The sequence below is a fragment of the Gymnoscopelus braueri genome, assembly GCF_963280865.1.
Source record: "Gymnoscopelus braueri genome assembly, chromosome: 13".
Lineage (NCBI taxonomy): Eukaryota > Metazoa > Chordata > Actinopteri > Myctophiformes > Myctophidae > Gymnoscopelus > Gymnoscopelus braueri.
The window spans coordinates 11,161,574-11,183,967 of NC_137615.1; the positions used below are offsets into that span (position 1 = coordinate 11,161,574).

The 22,394-nt window shown below is 40.7% G+C and overlaps 1 protein-coding gene across 1 annotated transcript; it reads left to right on the forward strand.

Moving 5' to 3' along the window:
• The first annotated feature begins 240 nt into the window (after positions 1 to 240).
• Positions 241 to 20,464, forward strand: il12rb2l (interleukin 12 receptor, beta 2a, like). Its single transcript, XM_080446699.1, has 15 exons — positions 241 to 465; positions 1,689 to 1,790; positions 3,482 to 3,626; positions 6,503 to 6,651; positions 7,531 to 7,676; positions 12,688 to 12,835; positions 13,516 to 13,592; positions 13,951 to 14,197; positions 14,607 to 14,801; positions 17,792 to 17,896; positions 18,022 to 18,156; positions 18,600 to 18,767; positions 18,967 to 19,036; positions 19,216 to 19,312; positions 19,909 to 20,464. The coding sequence occupies exons 2-15, from the start codon at positions 1,715 to 1,717 to the stop codon at positions 20,299 to 20,301; spliced, it is 2,151 nt and encodes a 716-aa protein (XP_080302825.1). The 5' UTR covers positions 241 to 465; positions 1,689 to 1,714; the 3' UTR covers positions 20,302 to 20,464.
• The last annotated feature ends 1,930 nt before the right edge of the window (positions 20,465 to 22,394 follow it).

Genomic DNA, 22,394 nt, shown 5'->3' on the forward strand with positions numbered 1-22,394 from the left:
GGCACATGTTGAACACACACACACACACACACACACACACACGCACACACACACACACACACACACACACACACACACACACCGCGCGCGTTTATTTATACTCCATTGCGCAAGCGCGTCGCTCGTCCGAAAAACAGAACAGATCTACAAGCTACCAACGCGTCGCGACGCTAGCGATACTCGACGCGTTAGTTACTTGTAGATCTGTTCTTTTTTTTGGAGAAGCTACACCGTTGTACTAAGGAGTCTACAGTTACTAGTTCGTGGCGTGCTCGTCGTATCAGTCAGTGCGGGACAGACAGCGGGTCACGTATGAGTACTTTATTATTAGCAGTTTGCAAAAACTGTTGTTCAATTACAAGGTCTGCTAAGAGGAGTTTAAACCCAAGAAAGCCTATGGCGTGTTTCCATTGGGGTCCTTAAAGTTACTGTCAGAAGTGGGATCAACAAGTTTCTCGCTATGAGGTACAGTACAGTCATTTATATTCACAATCATCTGGTTAATGTGGAGATTAGTTTCACATGTTACTCCAGGAGAGAGTTAAACGAGTTTATGAATATTAGGCTTAGGCTATATCCCTTTACTTTACTAACTTTGAACCCCGAAGTTGTTTAGCACAATTTAATATGCCGTTAAGCTGTTGTGTTGTATTGTATTAGCCCCTGAAACATGAATGTCATATCATGACAGTCATGGAGCAACTTCTACCTGGTCTTGACACTTTCTCCATTTACAACCCGTACATCTACATAAACGTTCAGATTTCAAATATAAAAGTGCTTACCCCACCGCCACGGATGTAACCAGTTGAAACGCTTGGGTCTAAGTACCCGTATCTTCCGTATGGTTCAATAAAAAGCATTTTAATCCGATCGGTGGCCATTTTCTCAAAATATTCTTCATATGCTTTCAACTACGCGACCCTATCGGTTGGGAGATGTATTGCACTCTGATACACTATAACTCTTTGAGAAAATGACACCGATTGGATTAAAATGCGTTTTATTGAACAATACGGATGATACGGGTACATAGACCCGAGCGTTTCAACTTATTACATCCATGGCCGTGGAGTCAGCACTTTATATTTGAAATCTGAACGTTTATGTAGATGTACGGGTTGTAAATGGAGAAAGTTCCAAAACCAGGTAGAAGTTGCTCCATGACGCGAGCGTCATGTGAACCATGGCTAGTATGTTCACGTTCTTTTGTTTTGAGAATGAACTGCATGTTGATGATTATTTTTCATTATTAGTTTGATTTTCGAACAGGCGCCAGTATAGCCTAATTGTATTTTAAGGGAGGACATTTGATGAGTGGTGACTCTGTCTGTGCTGTCCCATAATAAAGTGAATGGTTAAAAACCTCAGTGAAGTGCTACCTATGCCTTTCAGAAAATAAAGAATTGTTCTCCAATTTGCCTAAACTTAACTTTAATCTGTAAGACATTGATGATAATAGCCTATTGCCAACTTGTGTGTGTGTGTGTGTGTGTGTGTGTGTGTGTGTGTGTGTGTGTGTGTGTGTGTGTGTGTGTGTGTGTGTGTGTGTGTGTGTGTGTGTGTGTGTGTGTGTGTGTGTGTGTGTGTGTGTGTGTGTGTGTGTGTGTGTGTGTGTGTGTGTGTGTGTGTGTGTGTGTGTGTGTGTGTGTGTGCGTGCGTGCGTGCGTGCGTGATGTATACCATAGGTGCTAAAGCCCTGGTGTCCAATGTGATGGCCAGGCCTGGAACCAGATGGCTACTCATGTCCATCTTGCTGGTTCACCTGCCAAGCAGTTTATCTTCTCCAGGTAATGAAATCCTCAGCCTTGATACAAGACATGTCATATAGTGGTCATATCATTATGACCGATGACTGTCTTGTGATCCAAGGCTATAAAATCCACAGAGGTGGAAGTGAGACTAGTTCAAGTTCTGTTGTGATATTAACCTTTTTTTTTTTTAAATGTTGGCAGACACAGACATCTTTTAACCCCTTTTCTTTTTTGTTGTACGGCAATGTAGGGCTTACAGACCTGTAAGGGTCCATTATTTGGTTACTAACTCAAACATTTAGATGGAAAACCCCCGGGGTAACCTGAAGGCTCGCCCCAAAACACACTCGCACCAAGTTGTATTCGCCCCCAGCGGTTCTTGTATTTGTTTTACTGAGGATAAGGTTAGGAATAAGGTTAGGTTTAGGGATAGTTTTACTGAGGTTACGTTTAGTAATAAGGTTAGGTGTAGGCATAGTTTTACTGAGGTTACGTTTAGAAATACCTGGTTGGCGAGCGTTTTTTGGGACAAGCGCTATGTATTCCCCCCTGGAATCCCCCTCAAGGTCTTGAAGTTATAACCCCCCTCATCCCTATTTTGGTTTATGTCATGGCATGTTATAGGTGAAAATGGTCACACACACACACACACACACACACACACACACACACACACACACACACACACACACACACACACACACACACACACACACACACACACACACACACACACACACACACACACACACACACACACACACACACACACACACACACAGACAGACACACACACAGAACCTTATTTGTCATTCAACAAAGTATATAGGGTTCAAGTGGTTAAAACCATGTTTTTCTTTTTTAAATACTGCTGTGAGAGTTAAGAGAAACTAGCAACAAAGGGCAAAGTGAGTCCATTTATGCCTCAGACAGGGCTGGTTTCCTGTTGCGCATGTCAGTGTTTAATGTGCTGCTTCCTCCTCTGTGCGGTCTTACTAGAAATAGGCGGAGTCAGTGGTTTGATGTGAAACGGTTGGCAGTGACTAAATGAGTCATTTGTCTGCATGTGTGAGACTTCCCCTGTCTGTCTTGAGCAGTGAATCATTATTATTATAGTAATTCCAAGGACCCCCATTTTGTTATGTCTTAGACCACGGACCCCCATTTGATATGATTTTGTATAATCTCTGGGACCCCAATCTACACAATAAAATCCACTGTATAAATTTAACCCTGAGAGTATACAAATGGGACCAAATAAAGCCTTACGGGTCCATTTTGTCCAATTTGTATACTCTTAAGGTCCTTACACACCGGCGAATGTGGCGAATATACGCAAAATTCGGACTTTTTCCGAATAATTAAAAGACGCTTTTTCGCTTCGCTTTTTCGCGCCATGTACGCTTGCATTGACTTTATAAGGTTTTTTAAAAAAGCGTATTATTCGCACGAAAAAATCGCCCCGGTGTGTAAGGACCTTTAGAGTTACAGACCTGGAAAGGGCAATTTGGTTCCTAACTCAAACATTTAGATAGGGAGCCGGGACCCCCTGGAATCATTACTGAGTTTATTCTATTCTATTTTAGTTCAGGTTATGAATTGTGGTGTTTTTTAACAGAGCCATTGCAACGTTATTTCGTTCTGCTGGGCATCTCTGATGTAAAGTTATGAATGACGATAAAGAGGAACTTGAACTTGAACCCCCTCCCCCCTCACCTTTTCCCTAGGTCCTCCATCGTTCCTATCTCCTCCTCTGTGCCGTATCCACTGTGAGGCTAATGATGGGGTGCCATTCTGTGAATGGGAGCCTGACCCTGACCCTGACCCCTCCACCAACTACACCCTCTACTGGAAGTCAGCCGCTGACGACAAGTAACCGATACTCCTCATATTAAAAAAAACACAGAGTGACAGCTTTGTCTTGGCCAGTGGTTCTCAGTTGTTTTAATCCATTAAGACCGGCGAAAGCATCTGTGTCATTTTAGATGTCTTTGGCTATTCAAAAAATAGCAGACCTACAAGCTCATAGCTATGAGCTTATGTAGGTCTGCTATTATTTTCGTGAAAATGTGTGCAAATCTTTGGTATATATATTTTTAAGCGAACATTTTTAACTCAAATATTTGCTTCTGGGGGGTCCCTGGAACAAAACATTTTGAGATGGGGGTCCGTGGCCAAATACTGTACATACCTTGACATGAAAAAGTTGGAGCACTACTGATATAGCAACATACTGTTAGGGTTTGGAACACATTTTTAGATATGTATTTGGCTGCGGACCCCCATCCAGAAGCAAAGGTTTGAGTTTTGCACAAATTTTCAAGATTAAAAAAAAAATAGCAGATCTACAAGCTCATAGCACTCGGTCTGCTATTTTTGAACAGCCCGAAGAAATCTTCAAATGACACAGATGCGTTCCCGGATTGAATGGGTTAAATTCAAGGACCCCCATAACTCTGTTGTGCACTCTCAGAGTTACAGAGCTTGTAAGGATCCATTTGCAACCCCCTCAAAAGAATTCTGAGGGTCCCTGGACCCCACTTTGAGAACGGCTGCCATAGTCATATCCTGTGAATGTGTGCTACTACCGTGCAGTGTTTGTGTATACTAGGCCTGTCCCCGACTAAGGATTTGTTTAGTCGAATCTAATTGGCAACTAATTGTCAATAGTCGACTGGCAGTCGACTAATGCAAAAAAAAAAAAAAAAAATACATTTATTTCAAAGGGCCAAGTCTACACAGTTTGTTTTGTGTCTCCAGCAGAGTTTCTAGTGTCTCTATCTCTCTCTGGAAGAGGTTGCACATGAACTCTGCAGCCGCACTGAGGCGCTCCAACACAAACAATACCGATACAAAGACGAGGAATAAGAAGAATAAAGTGGAAGTTACGTGTGGTTGCAGGTGTACACTTGGCCAAAAAACAATTTAGATTTTTTTTGGCCCTTTTTTTTCTTTTTTCTCGACTAGATTCGACTAAGAGACACACAGTCGACTCGGACCCCCCGCGACTAACCAGTCGACTATTCGTCTTAGTCGAGGTCAGGCCTAGTGTATACGTGTGTGTATCCTTGGGAATTATGGTGGAAAGCTGATCTTGATCTTCTCTTGATAGTCAGTGGAGAGACACAGGGAACAGAGAGAGATTGTAGGGGAGTGACATGCAGCATTAAATCGGCCGGCCGGCCCAGGAATCGCCCCTTCCCCTTCCTGTGTTGTTCAGGAATAATCTCCAGGGGGTCAGATGGGGAATTGGAAACAGCCTGTTTGAACATCTTATCCTTGTGACCCAGGGGTAGTGGGAGTGCAATTCTCACACTCTCTGCATGCATCACTCAAATTTGAGGGAAGCAGGAACTCATTTATGAACTTTATTATATACTATATCTGATCAGCAAACATCACCTCAGTAAAACACACATTAGTTGTGTTTTTCTGTTCAGCCTTGCTTGATCCCTGGCTGCTCCTCCTCTTGTAAACAGTGGTCTCGCAAGACAAAGACGAAAGTTACAGACCCTGGTAGACGTTGGTAGTTTATTCTGCCTCTCTCTGACGTCGCTTAATGGCCAAAATATACAGTTATATAGATATATCTGCTATACGTCAATTCCAATCCCTACAATATATTGGTCAGGCTCTACTGTTCCTATCCTCTGAAGTAATGGTGCCACCCAACTGCATAGAACAACACACTGGCTAAGAAAGAGTTTCCTTCCTAAAATTGTGTGGACTAAAACAACAATAGAACAATAACAGAAGAAATAATAAATAATAAAATAGGGCTGGGGGATAAAAGTAGCTTTATAAAAGTGTTTTTTTCAGGAGAGACTTGAAACAAAGCACAGACTCAGAAAGCCATGGTCTCCTCAGGCTGGGCTTTACAGAGTGTCGGAGCTCTAATCCCAAAAGCCCGGTCTTGTTTTTAGCCGGCACTTTGGAATGACCAGCAGAGCTTTGCCCGAGGACCTCAAGCTACGGTCTGCTCATATGGGGCGAGTAGATCAGAAATATAGGATGAAGGGGCGTCGATGTCCTAGTGGTTAAGGCGCATACGATAGGCTCTAATGTGTCCTGACAGCGAGTCGCAGGTTTGGTTCTTGAGCCCGATGACCTTTGCTGCGTGTCACGCCCTGTCTCTCTCTCCAGACCTGGCGTTATATGAAAATCATACAATTTTAATATCTGTTCTAAAATAAATTGGGAGCCAATGTAAGGATGCTAGAATAGGTGAAATATGGTCAAATTCTTTGGAGCCAGCCAGGAGCCGAGCTGCAGTGTTCTGAACCAGAATAGACTAAAGTCTAAATAGACTTTTTAGAGTATAGAGTGCAGAGAGATGCAGTATTCAAGGCATGAATAAATAAATTTATGCATGGATGACTTTAGTTAGGTCGGGTGGATAGAAAGGGCTTGATTTAAAAATATTTCAAATAATAATAATGTAAAGTATACATGATTTGAACTTGCACGGTACAAGATTAGAAAACCTTTCTTCCACTTCTGTCTTCTACAATGTCCAGGTTTTGATCAATTTGTAGCAATTGTAGAAATATTAGGCCTTAAATGTCGTTAAAACATATATTATATGTATTTGCCCCATTTATCAAATCAATGTAAATATAAAATAAATAAATGCGTGCCATTCCAATTACCGAACACAATTCCTGACAATCCTTTCAACTTTTTGTGTGTGTGTCATAATCTCTCCTCTCCTCTCCTCTCCTCTCCTCTCCTCTCCTCTCCCCTCCTAGGTCAAGGCAGGTTAAGGCGTTAAATGGAAAGGGCTCCATAGATCGGGATGACATCTTTGGTCACAGTGAACTGAGCGTGTGGATCCGTTCAGAGAACCAGTACGGTTCTGCCACTTCTAATGTGACTTCGTTTCATATATCAGACATCAGTGAGTCCTTTACAAACAGACACAAACTCAACCTCGACCATCTACTCGCCATTCACTCGCCATTCACATGTTCACCTTAACCTTGATTAACCTTTTCTAAGCTTGCGTTTAACTACCTGTAGTTCTATTTGCCTTATCAACGTGCTGTTTGCTTAAGGCAAGGCAACTTTATTGTACTGCACACTTCATACACAAAGACTCAAAGTGTCAAAGTCATAAAAGGGCTTTCAATATTATGTGACAAAATCAGTCCACCGGTTTGCGAGACTAGCACCAGACGTACAGACACAAACAGACAGACCCTCTTCTAATCTAGACGGTTAGCCTACTACAGAGCCACGGCGTACAAAAGCAAAACAATTAATTTCACTTTTTCATCTCGGTCAAGTTGCACATTATCAACCGAAAAACATAGTGCTTGTTTCATCATTTTTCTTTGTTAACCCATTAAAACCGGGAAAGCATCTGTGTCATTTTAGATTTTAGCTATATAGCATATTTTTCCGAAAACTCTTATGATTTAGAACAGTGGTTTAGAACAATGGTTCTCAAAAATAGCAGATAGCAAAAAAAATTGCATATATACAAGTTCATACGATTTTGTACATCTGCTATTTTTGAACATTTTTAAAACATCTTGAAAGTGTTGAATAATTTAGATTAACACAAACCTTCTCTTCTGGGGGGTCCCTGGCACAGAGAATTTTCAGATGTGGGGGTCCGCGGCCAAATAAATATATTAATTTGGGGGTACTGATGTAGAAGGCATTCGTAGAATCTGCCTCAGGTCTTGATGTTTTAAGAAAAAACTAAAGCAATAAAAAATGTGTGATAGCCATTCTCCATTCTTTCATATTTTACATGTGTCTGTCCCTTTAGGAAGGTGGCCAGTGCCCACGGTCACAGAACACAGTACGGAGCCTGGACCGCTGGAGATACACTGGACGTCCCAGTGTGGTCCACAGCATCATTCTGTGGGCGACTGTGAGGCAAGATATCGCATAGACACGGACCCAGGTTGGCAGGTAGGTGAGAGAGCAGTGGTGGAAAAGTATTTTTTTTTACTTAACTCTCTCAGTGCCAATGAAATAAAAAAATATGTTCATACTGCTTTTTTTTTTTTAAGTGCTTAGGAAGTGAGATACAGCCTTTTTCAGTTAAGTTAAACAAGGAGTGGATGGAGGTGCAAATCTTCAGATAATGATATCTTGGGTTCTGAACATTGTTTTCCAAAAAATTAATAAAATAATAATAATATATATTTATATATATTTTTTTAAACTCTGTATTTTTCGTTCTTGGCACTGAGGGCATTCAGAAAAAACTCGGGATATCTTGTTGTGTGGCACTGAGAGAGTTAAGTAAAAGTATCAATACCGCAATGTAGAAATACTCTGTTAGTGAAAGGCCTGATTTCAAAATGTACTTGAGTAAAAGTGCAAAAGTATTCACATTAAAATATACTTAAGTACTGAAAGTAAAAGTAGCTATTATGCAGAATGTCCCATTTCACAAGTTTCCAAAGGTATAAACGCGTTGTGAGCTTAAAGATCAGCTGTTTTCAAGTATACATAGGGCTGAAGTGGTTAATGTATGTTTTGTAATAATAATCAAAATCTACAAAGTAACTAATAACTAAAGTTTTCAAATAATTGTAGTGGAGTAAAAAGTACAATATTTGCCACTGAGATGTAGTGGAGTAACACCACAACACCCCCCTCCCCCCTCGATACTGCTCCTCAACTTGATCTATCAGTGGACAAACATCTCTCTATTGATCAAATGATCAAATCGTTCGGTGTTGGCTTGCACATGATTCACCTCAATGTGAATTCCCTTGTAGGAAACAAGCTAACACAAATCAGGCAGATGTTTTATGGTGGTAAGGTTGACATTTTAACTTTCTCTGAAACAAAACTTGATCACACGATAAGGGACTCTGAGATTGAAATTGAAAACTACAAACTTTTCAGAAATGATAGGAGCATTAATGGGAGAAACGGAGGTGGTGTATGCATGTATGTACATAAGGACAATGACTGCGTCCTTCGCGAAGACCTGAAGGATGCAGCCATTGAAGCTGTGTGGGTCGAGATCATTTTTAAAAATGCCAATCCTGTGCTAGTCGGTACCATATACAGACCTCCTAACCAGACTGATTTCTATGAAAGACTTGAGGAGTGTTTAGCTAAGGTGGAGTGTGCGGAGACGATACTTCTTGGTGACTTTAACACAGACATGCTCCGTAAGGAAGCGTCAGTGTATAAGTCATTCAAGGGGTTTTGTCATCGGCACTCACTCCACCAGCTGATCACTCAGCCCACAAGGCTGTGTGCTACCACTCAAACTACCATAGATCTCATTCTAACAACGGACAAGGACAAAATCCTCAATAGTGGTGTTTCTACCTGTGGCATATCTGATCATAACATGATCTTCTGCACCAGAAAGAAACGTAAACCTAAGACCGGTTACCACAAATCAGTCACGATCAGAGACCTCAAAAACTATAAGAGTGAGGACTTAGATCACAGGCTAGAGGAACTGGACTGGTCCGACGTACTAAACAGCACACAGGTAGACGAATCTTGGCTTGGTTTCAAAACCAAATTCATTCAAATTTTGGACAGTGTGGCTCCCATGAAAACCATCAGGGTCAAAACCCGCCCGGTACCATGGATGAATTCGGACATCCTTACTGCCATGAAGGTCAGAAACAAAAAGTGTTCTGAGCTTCATAAAGGTAGGATCAAACTCGCCAGGTGTTTTAACAAAGGTCTCGAATCCCACGTAGCTAAACTTGTAAAAGAAAGAAACAAGCTAAGAAACAAGGTTAATGGCATGCTCGAATTAGCAGAAAAAAGCTTCCTCGATGACAAAATTGAGGAAAATAAAAGCAAACCACGAGAGCTTTGGAAGCTATTCAACAACCTACTAGGCTGCAGCAAGAAATTGAAAACCAGGTTTACAAACATAAGCCTCAAGGTGAATGACACTCTCTTCACATCCAAACATGAAGTGAGTAAAATCCTCAACATATTCTTCACGACCATAACCTCAGATTTGGTTGAAAAACTACCCCCTCACTCTGGGTGCTATGGTGAAGAGCATATTGACTCATTTTACAAAAAACAGGGTGTACGCAAAGATGATTTTAAACTCTCCCCTGTGAAAACAGAAGAGGTGTTTAAAAAATTGAGTGCTCTTCATCAACACAAAGCCACAGGCCTCGACAATATCCCCGCCAAATTTCTAAAAGACTCAGCCGCCTCCATTGCTCCAATCATTACCCACATAATAAACCTCTCCATCATACAGGGACGGGTCCCTAACGATTTCAAAAAAGCAAGGGTGACCCCTCTGTACAAAAAAGGAAACAAATTAGACCCTGGCAACTACTGCCCTATTTCTATTCTTAGCTCCATTTCGAAAGTCATGGAGAAAATAGTCTATGAACAGGTCGATAAGTATCTTGCCAAAAAAAATCTAATCTACAAATTCCAATCTGGTTTCAGAACAAACCACTCCACTGACACATGCCTTCTCTATTTGAACGACTCTATCAAACAAGATGTCGACAAGGGCAAATATTGCGGCATGGTCATGCTGGACCTCCAGAAGGCCTTTGACACCGTCAATCACCCAATTATGATCAACTAGCCCATACCCGGTCGACCCAAGACGGACACCAAGACGGACGGACAGACAGAGGTTACTCCAATTATATAGTAGGATAAGCTCAAAGCAATAGGTTTTGATGATACGTCAGTGAACTGGATGAGATCCTACCTGGAAGGGAGGGAGCAAGTGGTGGAAGTAAACGGCACCCAGTCCCCCCCCCTCCCTGTGACTTGTGGTGTCCCACAAGGAAGTATACTAGGACCTTTACTGTTCCTGATATATGTGAATGACATGTCATCGGCCTGCGACTGCAAGCTGTTCCTGTTCGCAGATGACTCGGCCCTGCTAGTCTCGGACAGGGACAGGCTGCAGGTTGAGAACTCTCAGCTCCGAACTCAACAAGATCTGCATCTGGCTCTCTGACAACAAACTTTCATTACACCTGGGTAAAACTGAATCCATCCTCTTTGGGTCCAGTCCTAACCTTAGCAAGGCAGAGAGTTTCACGATCAAAGTGGGTGATGATGTCATCCAAAGAAAGGATGAAATTACCTACCTGGGCTCCATCTTGGAGGCAAACCTCTCTGGTAACAAAAACGCCGAAATCAGGGCCCAGTATGCGGGTTTATCACCTGAGGCAGGTTCCACACTGAGATTCCAGACTAATATCTACGCAGTGATATTAGTCTGGCCATGCCAGGCTGCTGAGGCTAGGTTATGTGTGGGGTATCGACATGCAGACATTGCTTTGGGAAAAATGGCATCAACTCTTTGTTGTGCAATGAAGTATAAGGGGCTGCGTGTTCACAGAAAGTGTTATTTTTCAGCTGCCAGTGCCTTTCTGCCACGCATTTCAATGGTAAAGGTGCGTCGGAGTGTTCCTTTTCCCCAGCGCTGAGAATCGTATCTCAGCGTTCTCTGCATCCATTTGTTTCCTCAAGCAGAACACAGAGAGAGAGGAGCGCCGCTCATCACTGTCACTTTCCTATGCAGAGGGTTGGAGAGGCACGTCCACAATCATTGACCAGAGCCGTCTCGCTCAGTGCACGTGTAGCGCTCTGGACATGATGTGCAAAGCGATCCGTCGCTCAGAAAATGCTTTCTGGGGACGCGGCCCTATGAATTATGAATCATGCAGTAAACACATTTTTAACCCATTAAAACCGAGAACGCATCTGTGTAACAACTTACACCATTATTTTATACTTTGGCTTTTCAAAAATAGCAGATCTACAAGCTCATAGCGTGGCACTCTGTGCCGCGCTATGAGCTTGCAGATCTGCTAGATTTGAGGTACAAATGTTCGCTTTAAAAAATATATATATTCAAAGATTAGCAAAAATGTTCATGATTTTTCAAAAAAATAGCAGATCTACAAGCTCATAGAGCGGCACTCGGTGCCGCGCTATGAGCTTGTAGATCTGCTATTTTTTAATAGTCATAGAAATCTAAAAATGACACACAGATGCGTCCCCGGTCTTCATGGGTTAATGACCGATCATATTGCAACTTCACACAGTACACAGGGATATATTTAGCATTATGTCGAAGGACGGGATATCATATGGACATGTGGAGAGTGGTACAATGTAAAGACACGGTATAGCAGGGGTACTCAACAGGCGGACCGCGGTCCGGTCAGACAACTCTCAGCGGTCCCTGGGCAAATTATAGTAAAAAAAATATATATATATATATATATATATATATATTGCTTTGTGATTGATCACAAAGGTCGAGAATAATGCACTGAATGAAGATAATTATGCTGATGAATGTATGGCCATTTTTTACCGTACTTGTGGTTGCAGTCAGTGGTGTAAAGTAACTAAGTGCATTTACTCAAGTACTGTACCTAAGTACAATTTTGAGGTACTTTTACTTTACTGGAGTATTTCCAATTGTTTATACTTTTACTTTTACTCCACTACAATTATTTGAAAACTTTAGTTACTAGTTACTTTGCAGATATCAATTATTCCATTATAAAACATACATTAACCACTTTAGCCCTATTTTATACCGAGGGTATTTGAAAATAGCCGATCTACAAGCTCACAACGCGCCGCGATGCGACGCGTTGTGAGCTTGTAGATCTGCTATTTTCAAACATTTTAGTACTTTTACTTTTGTTAAGTACATTTTGATACCAATACTTTTGTACTTTTACTCAAGCACATTTTGAATTCCGGACTTTTACTTGTAACGGAGTACTTCTACATTGCAGTATCGATACTTTTACTTAAGTAAAACATTTGAGTACTTTTTCCACCACTGGCGGATTGATCACAAAGATAAAGAGAATAATGCACTGAATGAAGATAATTATGCAGAACGAATGTATGGCCAGTTTTTACTTGTGGTTGCAGTGCAGTGTGCAAGAGTTTAATTTCAACTGCCTCATTGTGTCTCAAGGGAGAAGGGGGATTCCATAGACAGTATACCATAGACAGTCCCCAGCCATACACCTGGTACGAGTTCCAGGTACGCTGCTGGTGCCAAGGCCACTGCAGCTCCATGAGTGACTGGAGTCCCATCTACCGAGTGGAGAGTGCAGCGGCTGGTGAGTCCCTCTCAATGGAACCTACTCTTTAACCCATGAAAGCATCTGTGTCATTTTAGATTTCTTTGGCTATTCAAGAATAGCAGATATACAAGCTATTTGAAAAAAAAAAATAAAAAAAAAATGTGTGCAAATCTTTGAATATATATATATACATTTTTAACTCAAATCTTTGCTTCTTAGGGTCCCTGGAACAAAATATTTTGAGATATCAGTTTGAGAATCACTGATATTATAGCGAGTAGCGACATAATTTCTTTTCAAAACAACTGTTAGGATTTAGAAGACATCACATAGAATCAAAGATTTTAAATGTGGTAAAAAACATATATGTATTCAAAGATTTGCACCCATTTTCACGAAATATAGCAGACCTTCGAGCTTGTATGAGCTTGTAGATCTGCTATTTTTTTAATAGACCAAAGTATAAAATAATGGTTATAGCTAAGAATCTAAAATGACACAGTATGCATTCCCGGTCTTAATGGGATAAAATACTGTAAAAATGAAAAAAATAGCACTCAAGATTTTCTGTCAGAGTCTGTCTGATAGTACCAAAAGCCTTGGATGTGAGATGATCAGGTCCCATGGTGGCAATAGATTTAGAAGACCTGCTATTTTCTATGTATTTATTCCTTATGACTGTGTATGCCTGACTCTTCTTCTTCTTCTTCTCTCAGCCCCTCTCGGACAGCTGGACGTATGGCAGGACTGCGGAACATCCTCTCGAACTTCTGAATGTGTTCTGATGTGGAAGGTATGTCAAGTCGTAGCACTTTGCAGGCTTATGCAAAGGCCAAAATGTAATTTAGATTGCATGTTATGTAGACAGATACCAGCTGGTCATTTGTTGATCTGGCATCCTATAGTGTGTATAGTTTCAATGTACAGATTATTGATTTTGTTTTATTTATATTATACTGTTTAGACTGATGATAGGTTCTTGGTTTACCTACAGTATGATCCTAGATTACTATTTCCATGCATTCGATGTATTAACTTGTGTTTTCCTGGCTTACCGTAAATCGCTCTGGATTAATGCCACTTCAGCGTTTGTCTTGTCTTGGCACACCCTCTTTCTAAAAAGTCTCTTCCATCCTGTGTGTGTCCCCCAGAGGCTGTCCAGATCGCAGGCTCGTGGCCACATTCTAGGATACGAAGTGAAGTTATCTTACAGTGATGGCAGAGAGGCGCTGGTGAACGTGTCCACGAATGAGCCAAACGACCAGCTGAAGTGTAATGCCACGCAGTGCTACCTCGTAAAGGGTGCTACCCCGCTAACGGGTGTTTCTGCAGTGACTGTATCAGCCTACAACACATGTGGGGTTACAACGCCTGCTTATCTAGCTATGCCAGTGCCAGGTAATGATTATTGGAGCGCTTATAATAGTCTAGATCTATAATAAAAATGTAATTGAATTCAATAGATTATATAATAGCATATACAAAATGAGTATGTAGATGGTTACTTTGGATTGGGAAGTCATTAAGACATATGGAAACTTAATGAATTAATTAAACTTAATTAGTTAATTATTCATCCATTAATTTGCTATTTTTATGTGAAGCATTTTGGGCTGCATTTTATGTACTGTATGATAGATGCTATACAAATAAAGTTGTTATTATTATTATCATCATCATTATTATTATCATTATTGATTATGGTTAGCCTATAATTATGCTAGTCTCTTATTATTAGTCACTTTGTATTGAATGTCAGTCTCTCTGGCATGTCGGTAATACAATCATTTGTCTCTTACATACAAAGGTACGGAGAAGGATGAGCTAAGCCTTCATCTGAAGATGGATTCCGAGAACCTGAACTTGTCCTGGGATCTGTCCTCTCGACTCGGGGACAACCTGAAGGAGTATGTGGTGCAGTACAAGGAGGCGGGGACTCCTCCAAGCCAAGGATTTGATTGGCTGAGAGTCAACGGAACACAGACGTCGGTCACTCTGACAGGTTGGTTTGGCTTAGAGTTGTTTCCGATACCGACACCAGTATCGGAAAAGCTGTCGATACAGCCTAAGATACTGGTATCGGCATCCATTCCGATACCACATAATGTAGTATGTCATCTACAGTCAGCAATTATTTTATATTTCGAATGCTTCAGTGGATGTTGCAGTACTGTTTTATACTCTTACTGTACTATTTACATTATAATTTTAGCTACAAGTTATACTTTTTTATAACTTCTTTTATAGATGCACATTAACAATTATTAATAGAATCTTTATTTATTCCTAGATCAGTGGTTCTCAAACCTCTTAATTTCAAGGACCCCCATAACTCTTGAGAGTGTACGAATGGATCGAAATGGACCCCGTATGGGTCCATTTCGTTCCATTTGTACTCTCTCTCAGAGTTACAGACCTGCAAGGGTCCATTTGGAACCACACTGGTATCGACCGAGACGCAAGTTATGGGTATAGAGCATCGCAGTTCCCGCCCCTTCCGGGTTCCACTGTAAAATACTCAATGCATTTTTCCCATTGACATTTCCAAAAATATTTATATCAATTAATTTAAGCCTAGAATCAAGCCATCCAGGGTCCTGGTGAATCATGACCATAAAACGTTTGATTCTGTGAAAAAACTTTTTTGAAAACGGCAAAACAAAGGGTATTTATTAAATATAGTATATCATATAATTAAATATAAAATAAAAAAAATCAAAGAAAAAAATGTTTTATGGTCATGATTCACCAGGACCCTGGATGGCTTGATTCTAGGCTTAAATTAATTGATATAAATATTTTTGGAAATGTCAATGGGAAAAATGCATTGAGTGTTTTGAAGTGGAACCAGGAAGTGGGCGGGAACTGCGATGCTCTATAGGAATCGGTATCGGGACAGAAAAAATGGTATCGGTACATCTCCAGTTTGGCTTGGCATGGTTTTCATATTCAGCATTAACCCATTCAATCTGGGAACGCATCTGTGTCATTTTAGATTTGAGCAATAACCCTTATTTTATACTTATACTTATACACCGAGTGCCACGCTAGTAGGCAATCAACATTTTTAACTAAAATCTTTGCTTCTGGAGGTCCCTGGAACAATATCAAAGATTTGGACACATTTTCAAGTAAAAAAAAAAAAAGTAGATCTACAAGCTCATAGTGCGGCACTCTTGTGCCGTGCTATGAGCTTGTATATCTGCTATTTTTGAATAGCCAAAGACATCTAAAATGACAGATGCGTTCCCGGATGTAATGGTGAATCCAGTAAAGTGCTACAGGGATACACCTTTTAAGCCTGAGTTATGCTTAGTTGCGACGCGTTGTGAAGTTTGTAGATCTGCTATTTTTGGTGGCAACTAAGTATAAATCCGGCATTAAGGAGGCCTCTGCCATGGGTTCACACACAGCAGATTTACTACATAATTTGTGCTTTGGGTTCAAATATATACATGTGTGTGTATATAGCACATTGGTTGGCTATTCAAAAATCTAGAACATTTGTGCAAATCTTTGAATATATATATATTTTTAAAGCGAACATTTTTAACTCAAATCTTTGCTTCTGGGGGTCCCTGGAACAAAATATTTTGAGGTGGGGGATTTAGAAGACATTTGTAGAATCGACCTCAGGTCTTAACCCTAGAACACTAACGTTGAAAATTGTCACCATCACTAACGTTGAGTATATTTTATCCAATCCAATATAATAAATTCCATTAAAAATATTCTCATCAAAATATATTAAAGTACAACAATACAAGGCAAATTGAGGTACTCTTCTTTAATATTTCAACATGAAATTTCCCAAAAAAGGAAAAACAGATAGGGACCCTATAAAATAAGCAGCAAAATGTGGGTATTGTTCAAAACATATTCCTTAAAAAAAAAGACTGGAGCTGAGAACTTTCCCTTTGGTCCACCCATTCCTGGGACATGTGAGCCTTGTCCAGTGAAGGCGCAGTCTAATTGCATCGGCTGACCATTGTGGGTGTATGGGATATTTAATGTTACCCTCTTATCACTAACGTTGGGTGAAAATCACCCAAAGACCTGCCTGTAGAAAAAAACAGGGATGGGGGTAGGGAAACAAACGTACCTTCTATGACGTCAGTGAGCATCCTGAAGGTACCCAAGGACCCGCCCACCTCAGACATCAGCAACATTATGAAAATCACATAATTACAATTTGTTCAGGTGAAATTCACACAACGTTAGTACTGTTCTAGGGTTGGGTTATTGTAAAAAGAATATATATTTTGTGGATCTCTGATCCACATACAGTACAAACGGCGTGGCTTCAATGTGGATCTGGGACTTCAGGTGACCAGCCTGTGACATCAGTCATCTATGACGTCAGTCGTCTATAGGACATACAGTGGTGCAAAAAGTACTCAAATGTTTTACTTAAGTAAAAGTATCAATACAGCAATGTAGAAGTACTCTGTTACAAGTAAAAGTCCGGAATTTAAAATGTACTTGTCTAAATGTACAAAAGTATTGGTGTCATAATTACATTACATTACATTACAGTCATTTAGCAGACGCTTTTATCCAAAGCGACTTACAATAAGTGCATTCAACATAGGTAGGGAAACAAAACTACTATAATGTACTTAAAATACCAAAAGTAAAAGTACTAAAATGTTTGAAAATAGCAGATCTACAAGGTCCTGTAGATCGGCTATTTTCAAATAGCCTAGGTATAAAATAGGGCTAAATTGGTTCATGTATGTTCTATAATATAATAATGTATATCTGCAAAGTAACTAGTAACACAGTACCTTTGTAAAGGGCCGTGGGAGGATTATTGATCAGAATTTAATTCTGAAAGAGTCAGTCCTGTTGTGTTCATGCCTATTTACCGCGGCCTCCAAAACCTTGGGAATCTAATTTTCCCAGATGTTTTTTCCTCACCATAACTGGTGTGTCTAAACCATTGCATTCTCAGAATGGCAGATTTCCTTATGCCTTTGTCTCCATCTACAGGTCAATTTAAGAAGTACACTCCCTACCAAGTGTCCCTATTCACAATATCAAAAAACAGTGACATCCACCACCTTTCTTCTGCGATTGGATATGCCCTTCAAGGGGGTAAGTGTTTTGGCATGGAATTATTGTAGGTGATCATCATTTAAAAAAAAGAAAACGTTAATCTCTAATGCTTTGGTTTGAATAATTAGCTATGGATCATCTTCTTCCTTTTGATCACTTCTCAGTGCCACCTAAGGTGTCCTCATTTAGGGTGGCTTCCATCGAGGCCACCAGTGTCACCCTGTCTTGGGAGCCCATTCCACTGATCCAGAGAAGAGGGGTGATTCTGTTCTACCAAATTGGGGAGGACAGTCACAAAGGTATAGCGCAATAAATATAGACCTGTTAATGAGGCATACTCACTCTAAAGTGCTATACAGTATACACTTTGCTGTACGACGAAGACCTAACATTGTAGATCTACTTGTAGATCTGCTGTGTTTGCTGATTTTTGACACATTTCACCTATTATGACAAAATAGGGACGCGGGGTTGAAATGTGTTAAATTGTTATAGTGATAAAGATTTTTTAAGTCATTTAGTTTTTGTCTGTTTGATGATTGTTTAAAAATGTGTTAATGAAAGAAATCTCTATCATATCAATGGTGTCCATGTTAAAGCTATATTGCATTACTAAAGCTAAGCAAAAGTAAATTGAAATAAATAATATTTGAATTTTAGATTAGATTATCGATTGTTCTTGTTTGATTGAAGTTGGCATCTATCTGTCTGTCGGCATCTAAGCTGTTTTTGTCTCTCCTAGTGCACAATGTGAGTGGGATCCAGCAGCTTGAAAATAGCACTTTTGTTTGGGTGCTGGAACACCTGAGGCCAGCCGAGGACTACGAGGTGTGGATCAGAGCTGTGACTGAGGCTGGGCCTGGTGCTACCACCACCACCAGGTTCAAAACCAAGGACCAGGAAGCCTATGGTACTGAAGATTCAAGATTTTATTTGTTAATTTCACATCTCATATACAAGTACAGAAGTCAAATGATTTGGTTGCAGTAAGAATAGTCACGTAGCCAGACGATCAGAGATCCATTGTTTTGCACTTTATTGATCTGCACTTTGTTTGTTAAATTTGTTTAAACATAATTATTTTTATTTTTCTCTCTCTCTCTCATTAGGCTCCCTAATGCTACTCATGCTACTTGTGATTATCCCGTGCGTAGCAGGCACTTATCTTATTCTTAACAGGTGAGAGAATAGTCTTGTACAATACTAACTACAAATAACGCTTCTCACTCATGTTTTCCAATGCATAAAATCTTAGGGTCAATTAATGAACCCATGTTAATACATTCTGATGTGTATTATGTTATGAAGAGTTCCATTACCTAATTTTATATGTTCTGTCCTAATGTGTCTCTATGCAGGGTTAAAAAGGATGACTGTCCGCTGGCATTTCAGTGTTGCTTTGAGAAAGTGCCTGACCCTGGCAACAGCCAACTATTCTATCACTTTAAACACCAGGTGAGAAACTGACCGTCGGTCTGTTGGTCGGTCGCTCGCTCGCTGACCGACCGACCCCTTTAGTCTCAGCCGTGTATTGTGTCTAATCCCAGAACAGGGGTTCCCATAGATTCCCCCCCCCCTCCAGTCACCAGAACCAAGGACGTTTGTTTTCAGTGAATCTAACATGGTTAAAATGGAGTTTGAAGTTACATAAAGGGTGTGTGTGTGTGGGTGTGTGTGTGTGTGTGTGTGTGTGTGTGTGTGTGTGTGTGTGTGTGTGTGTGTGTGTGTGTGTGTGTGTGTGTGTGTGTGTGTGTGTGTGTGTGTGTGTGTGTGTGTGTGTGTGTGTGTGTGTGTGTGTGTGTGTGTGTGTGTGTGTGTGTGTGTGTGTGTGTGTGTGTGTGTGTGTGTGTGTGGGGCCATATATGGCAGAGACGCTGTTACTTATACCCATAGAGTACTGAGTGACATGCCTATGGTATCATGAAAACATATGCCATGATTTTGTGAATGTGACCCTACTGCACCTATAATATTTGTGTCCCTGTATGTATTCTCCTCTATGTGGACATAAATAAATGGTTAAAACATGTGTGTGTTATCCATCCTTGCAGTTCAATGACTCCTGGGCTTGGATCTGTGCGCCGGTACCAGAACCACATCCCGAGATCAGTCGGGTGGAGGTGGTGGAGCATCAACCCCAAGGGCGCGTCCCCCGTCTCCAGGGACGGACTGAAGAAGTGGTGGGACGCTCACAGACGGACACAGAGGACGATCAGAGAGAGGACGCTGTCAGAAAGCAGGAACGGGAACAACCAGAGCGGAGGGGAGGGTTCAGAAGAGAGGAGTACAGTAAAATGATTGACTCTGATGAAGAGAAGGTGGGGAATGAGGAGGAGGAGGAGGAAGAGGGGGATGAATCCACTAACTCGTCCGAGGACGATGAGTTTTGCTCGGGGTACGAAAAGCACTTCATGCCCACCGCCTTGGAAGTGTTGAGAGTCTGACTGTGTGCCACCTCTAAGGCACAGTCCTGAGTGTAAATTGTGTAAACATTGTATATATTGCTGTATGTTTTATACTGTCCTATTCTTTCATTTTATAATGGAAGTCAATGGGGCTCTGATTGGACTGAAAGCTTGCCCACAGAAATTAAAACGTTTGAGAATACTGCTGCGGTTATTTATATTTTACTACTGACTCAACCTGACATGGTGCAAACAACTCAAAATGGCAATAGAGAAAGTCAGATATTTTTTTTATATACTATGTTTCTGAGTTTTGCTATAATGATAATGATAAAACAAATGTTAATGTGCACAGTATAACAACTTCAACTTCGTTCAACACAGCTTCATCACAATGATGAACCACTTTAGTTACTACATTAAAACCGGGAAAGCATCTGGGTCATTTTAGATTTTTGCGTTGGCTATTCAAAGACGGCACATATACAAGCACACAGCTTGTGTGCGAGCTTGTACATCTGCTATTTTTTTGTGTGAGAACTACTGATTTAGAAGGCATTTTGTAGAATCGGCCTCAGGTCTTAATGGGTTAAACCCTACATACTTTGTTCACTGTGGTCCCCCAGGGGTCTATACTTGGCCCCTTCCTTTTTTCCCCTCTTCACCAAATCGTTAGCAGGAAATAGCCGATTTACAAGCTCACAACACATACTGTAGCGTGATGTGAGCTTGTAGATCGTCTATTTTCGACGAATGTTCGTCCTAGAATAGGGATGCGAGGGCTGTGGTTAATGAAGAACCCCTTGGTGAAGGAGTTTGGCATTCTCATGAAGTCCAATGTGTTCGGCTCGGCATCTAGGTCAATCTAGGCCCAAGTCCACCATAGCCAGGTTAAATCAGCAGTTCTCTGGCAACACCTAAGAAGATCCAATAGAGATGTTGACCTTCCTGATGGCCTGCATACATGATGAGGAGGAACCCAACGAGGTAAGGTGCCCACAATAGAACATGCAGCAGCAGGAAGGCACCACAAGGGGGCAGCAGTAAGCAGTTTGTCACAGCAAAATCCTCAGGACAATTTAAACATTTGAATTGACACAGGATTTTGCTGGTTGTCTGCTGGCAGGCTAATATGGTCTGTCCTGAATAGCTGAAAGGCTCTGCAGTCAATGCTTAATTTTTTACATGCTCACTGTTAATGATGCATGAAACAATTAATATTTGAAGATATATATTTCCGTAACATTATTATGACTCTTACATTAGCTTGTACATTATTGCACATTTAGCCTATCTTTTATCAACATGAAGCCTATTTTCATTTTTATTTTCATTTCATTGTTTTATTTTTATTATATACTACATATAGTTAGTTGTGTGCTTCTTCCAGCAGTGTCATGTGGTGTGTTTTATTCTGCCTCTGTCCAAACTGATGCTCTGTCTAAAACCCTTGTGCATGTGGACCCGAAACATGCCTCATTGCCTGCCTTCTCATACTGCACTGTTCAGTGTGTGTGGTTGGCTCTGGCTGATTTAACCTGTACATCAATCAGGCTGACACTGGCCCACACACGTCCTGGAACAAGAGGGACACTCTGATCCATGCAGGCGGAACTGCATGGCGCTGACACATTTGATCAATTTGATCAATCAAATCAAAATCAAATAAAAAAAAAACATGTCAAAAATAAAGTTGTGTCAAGAAATGCATTTAAATATAGTTCTGATCTATTACTGAAGGATCAACAACATTGAATATAATTTATTCATTGTCTTTTTTTCTTTTTCTTTTTTGCATTATTATTGTATGGTCAAATATTCAGTCTTTTCCCATCTTATTGTTTTGACAATGTCAAGACAAAGACTTTAAAGTGACGGCTTCAAAGCCAGAAAAGGCTAGGTTAGAGAATAGAAAGAATAGGTTGCCCTGGATAAAAAACATCTGCTAAATGCCTACATTGTAAATTTCTTCCTCACTTCTGCCCTTCGCCATACCCTTAATCTCATTGCTTCTCTTACTCCCTAACCTTATTGTTCCCACCGTCCCCTCTCTCCTGCTCCTTCACCATCTCCTCACCCACATTTCCTTGTATGTCTCCTCCACCTCCTCCCTGTTTTCTCCACTCCATCCA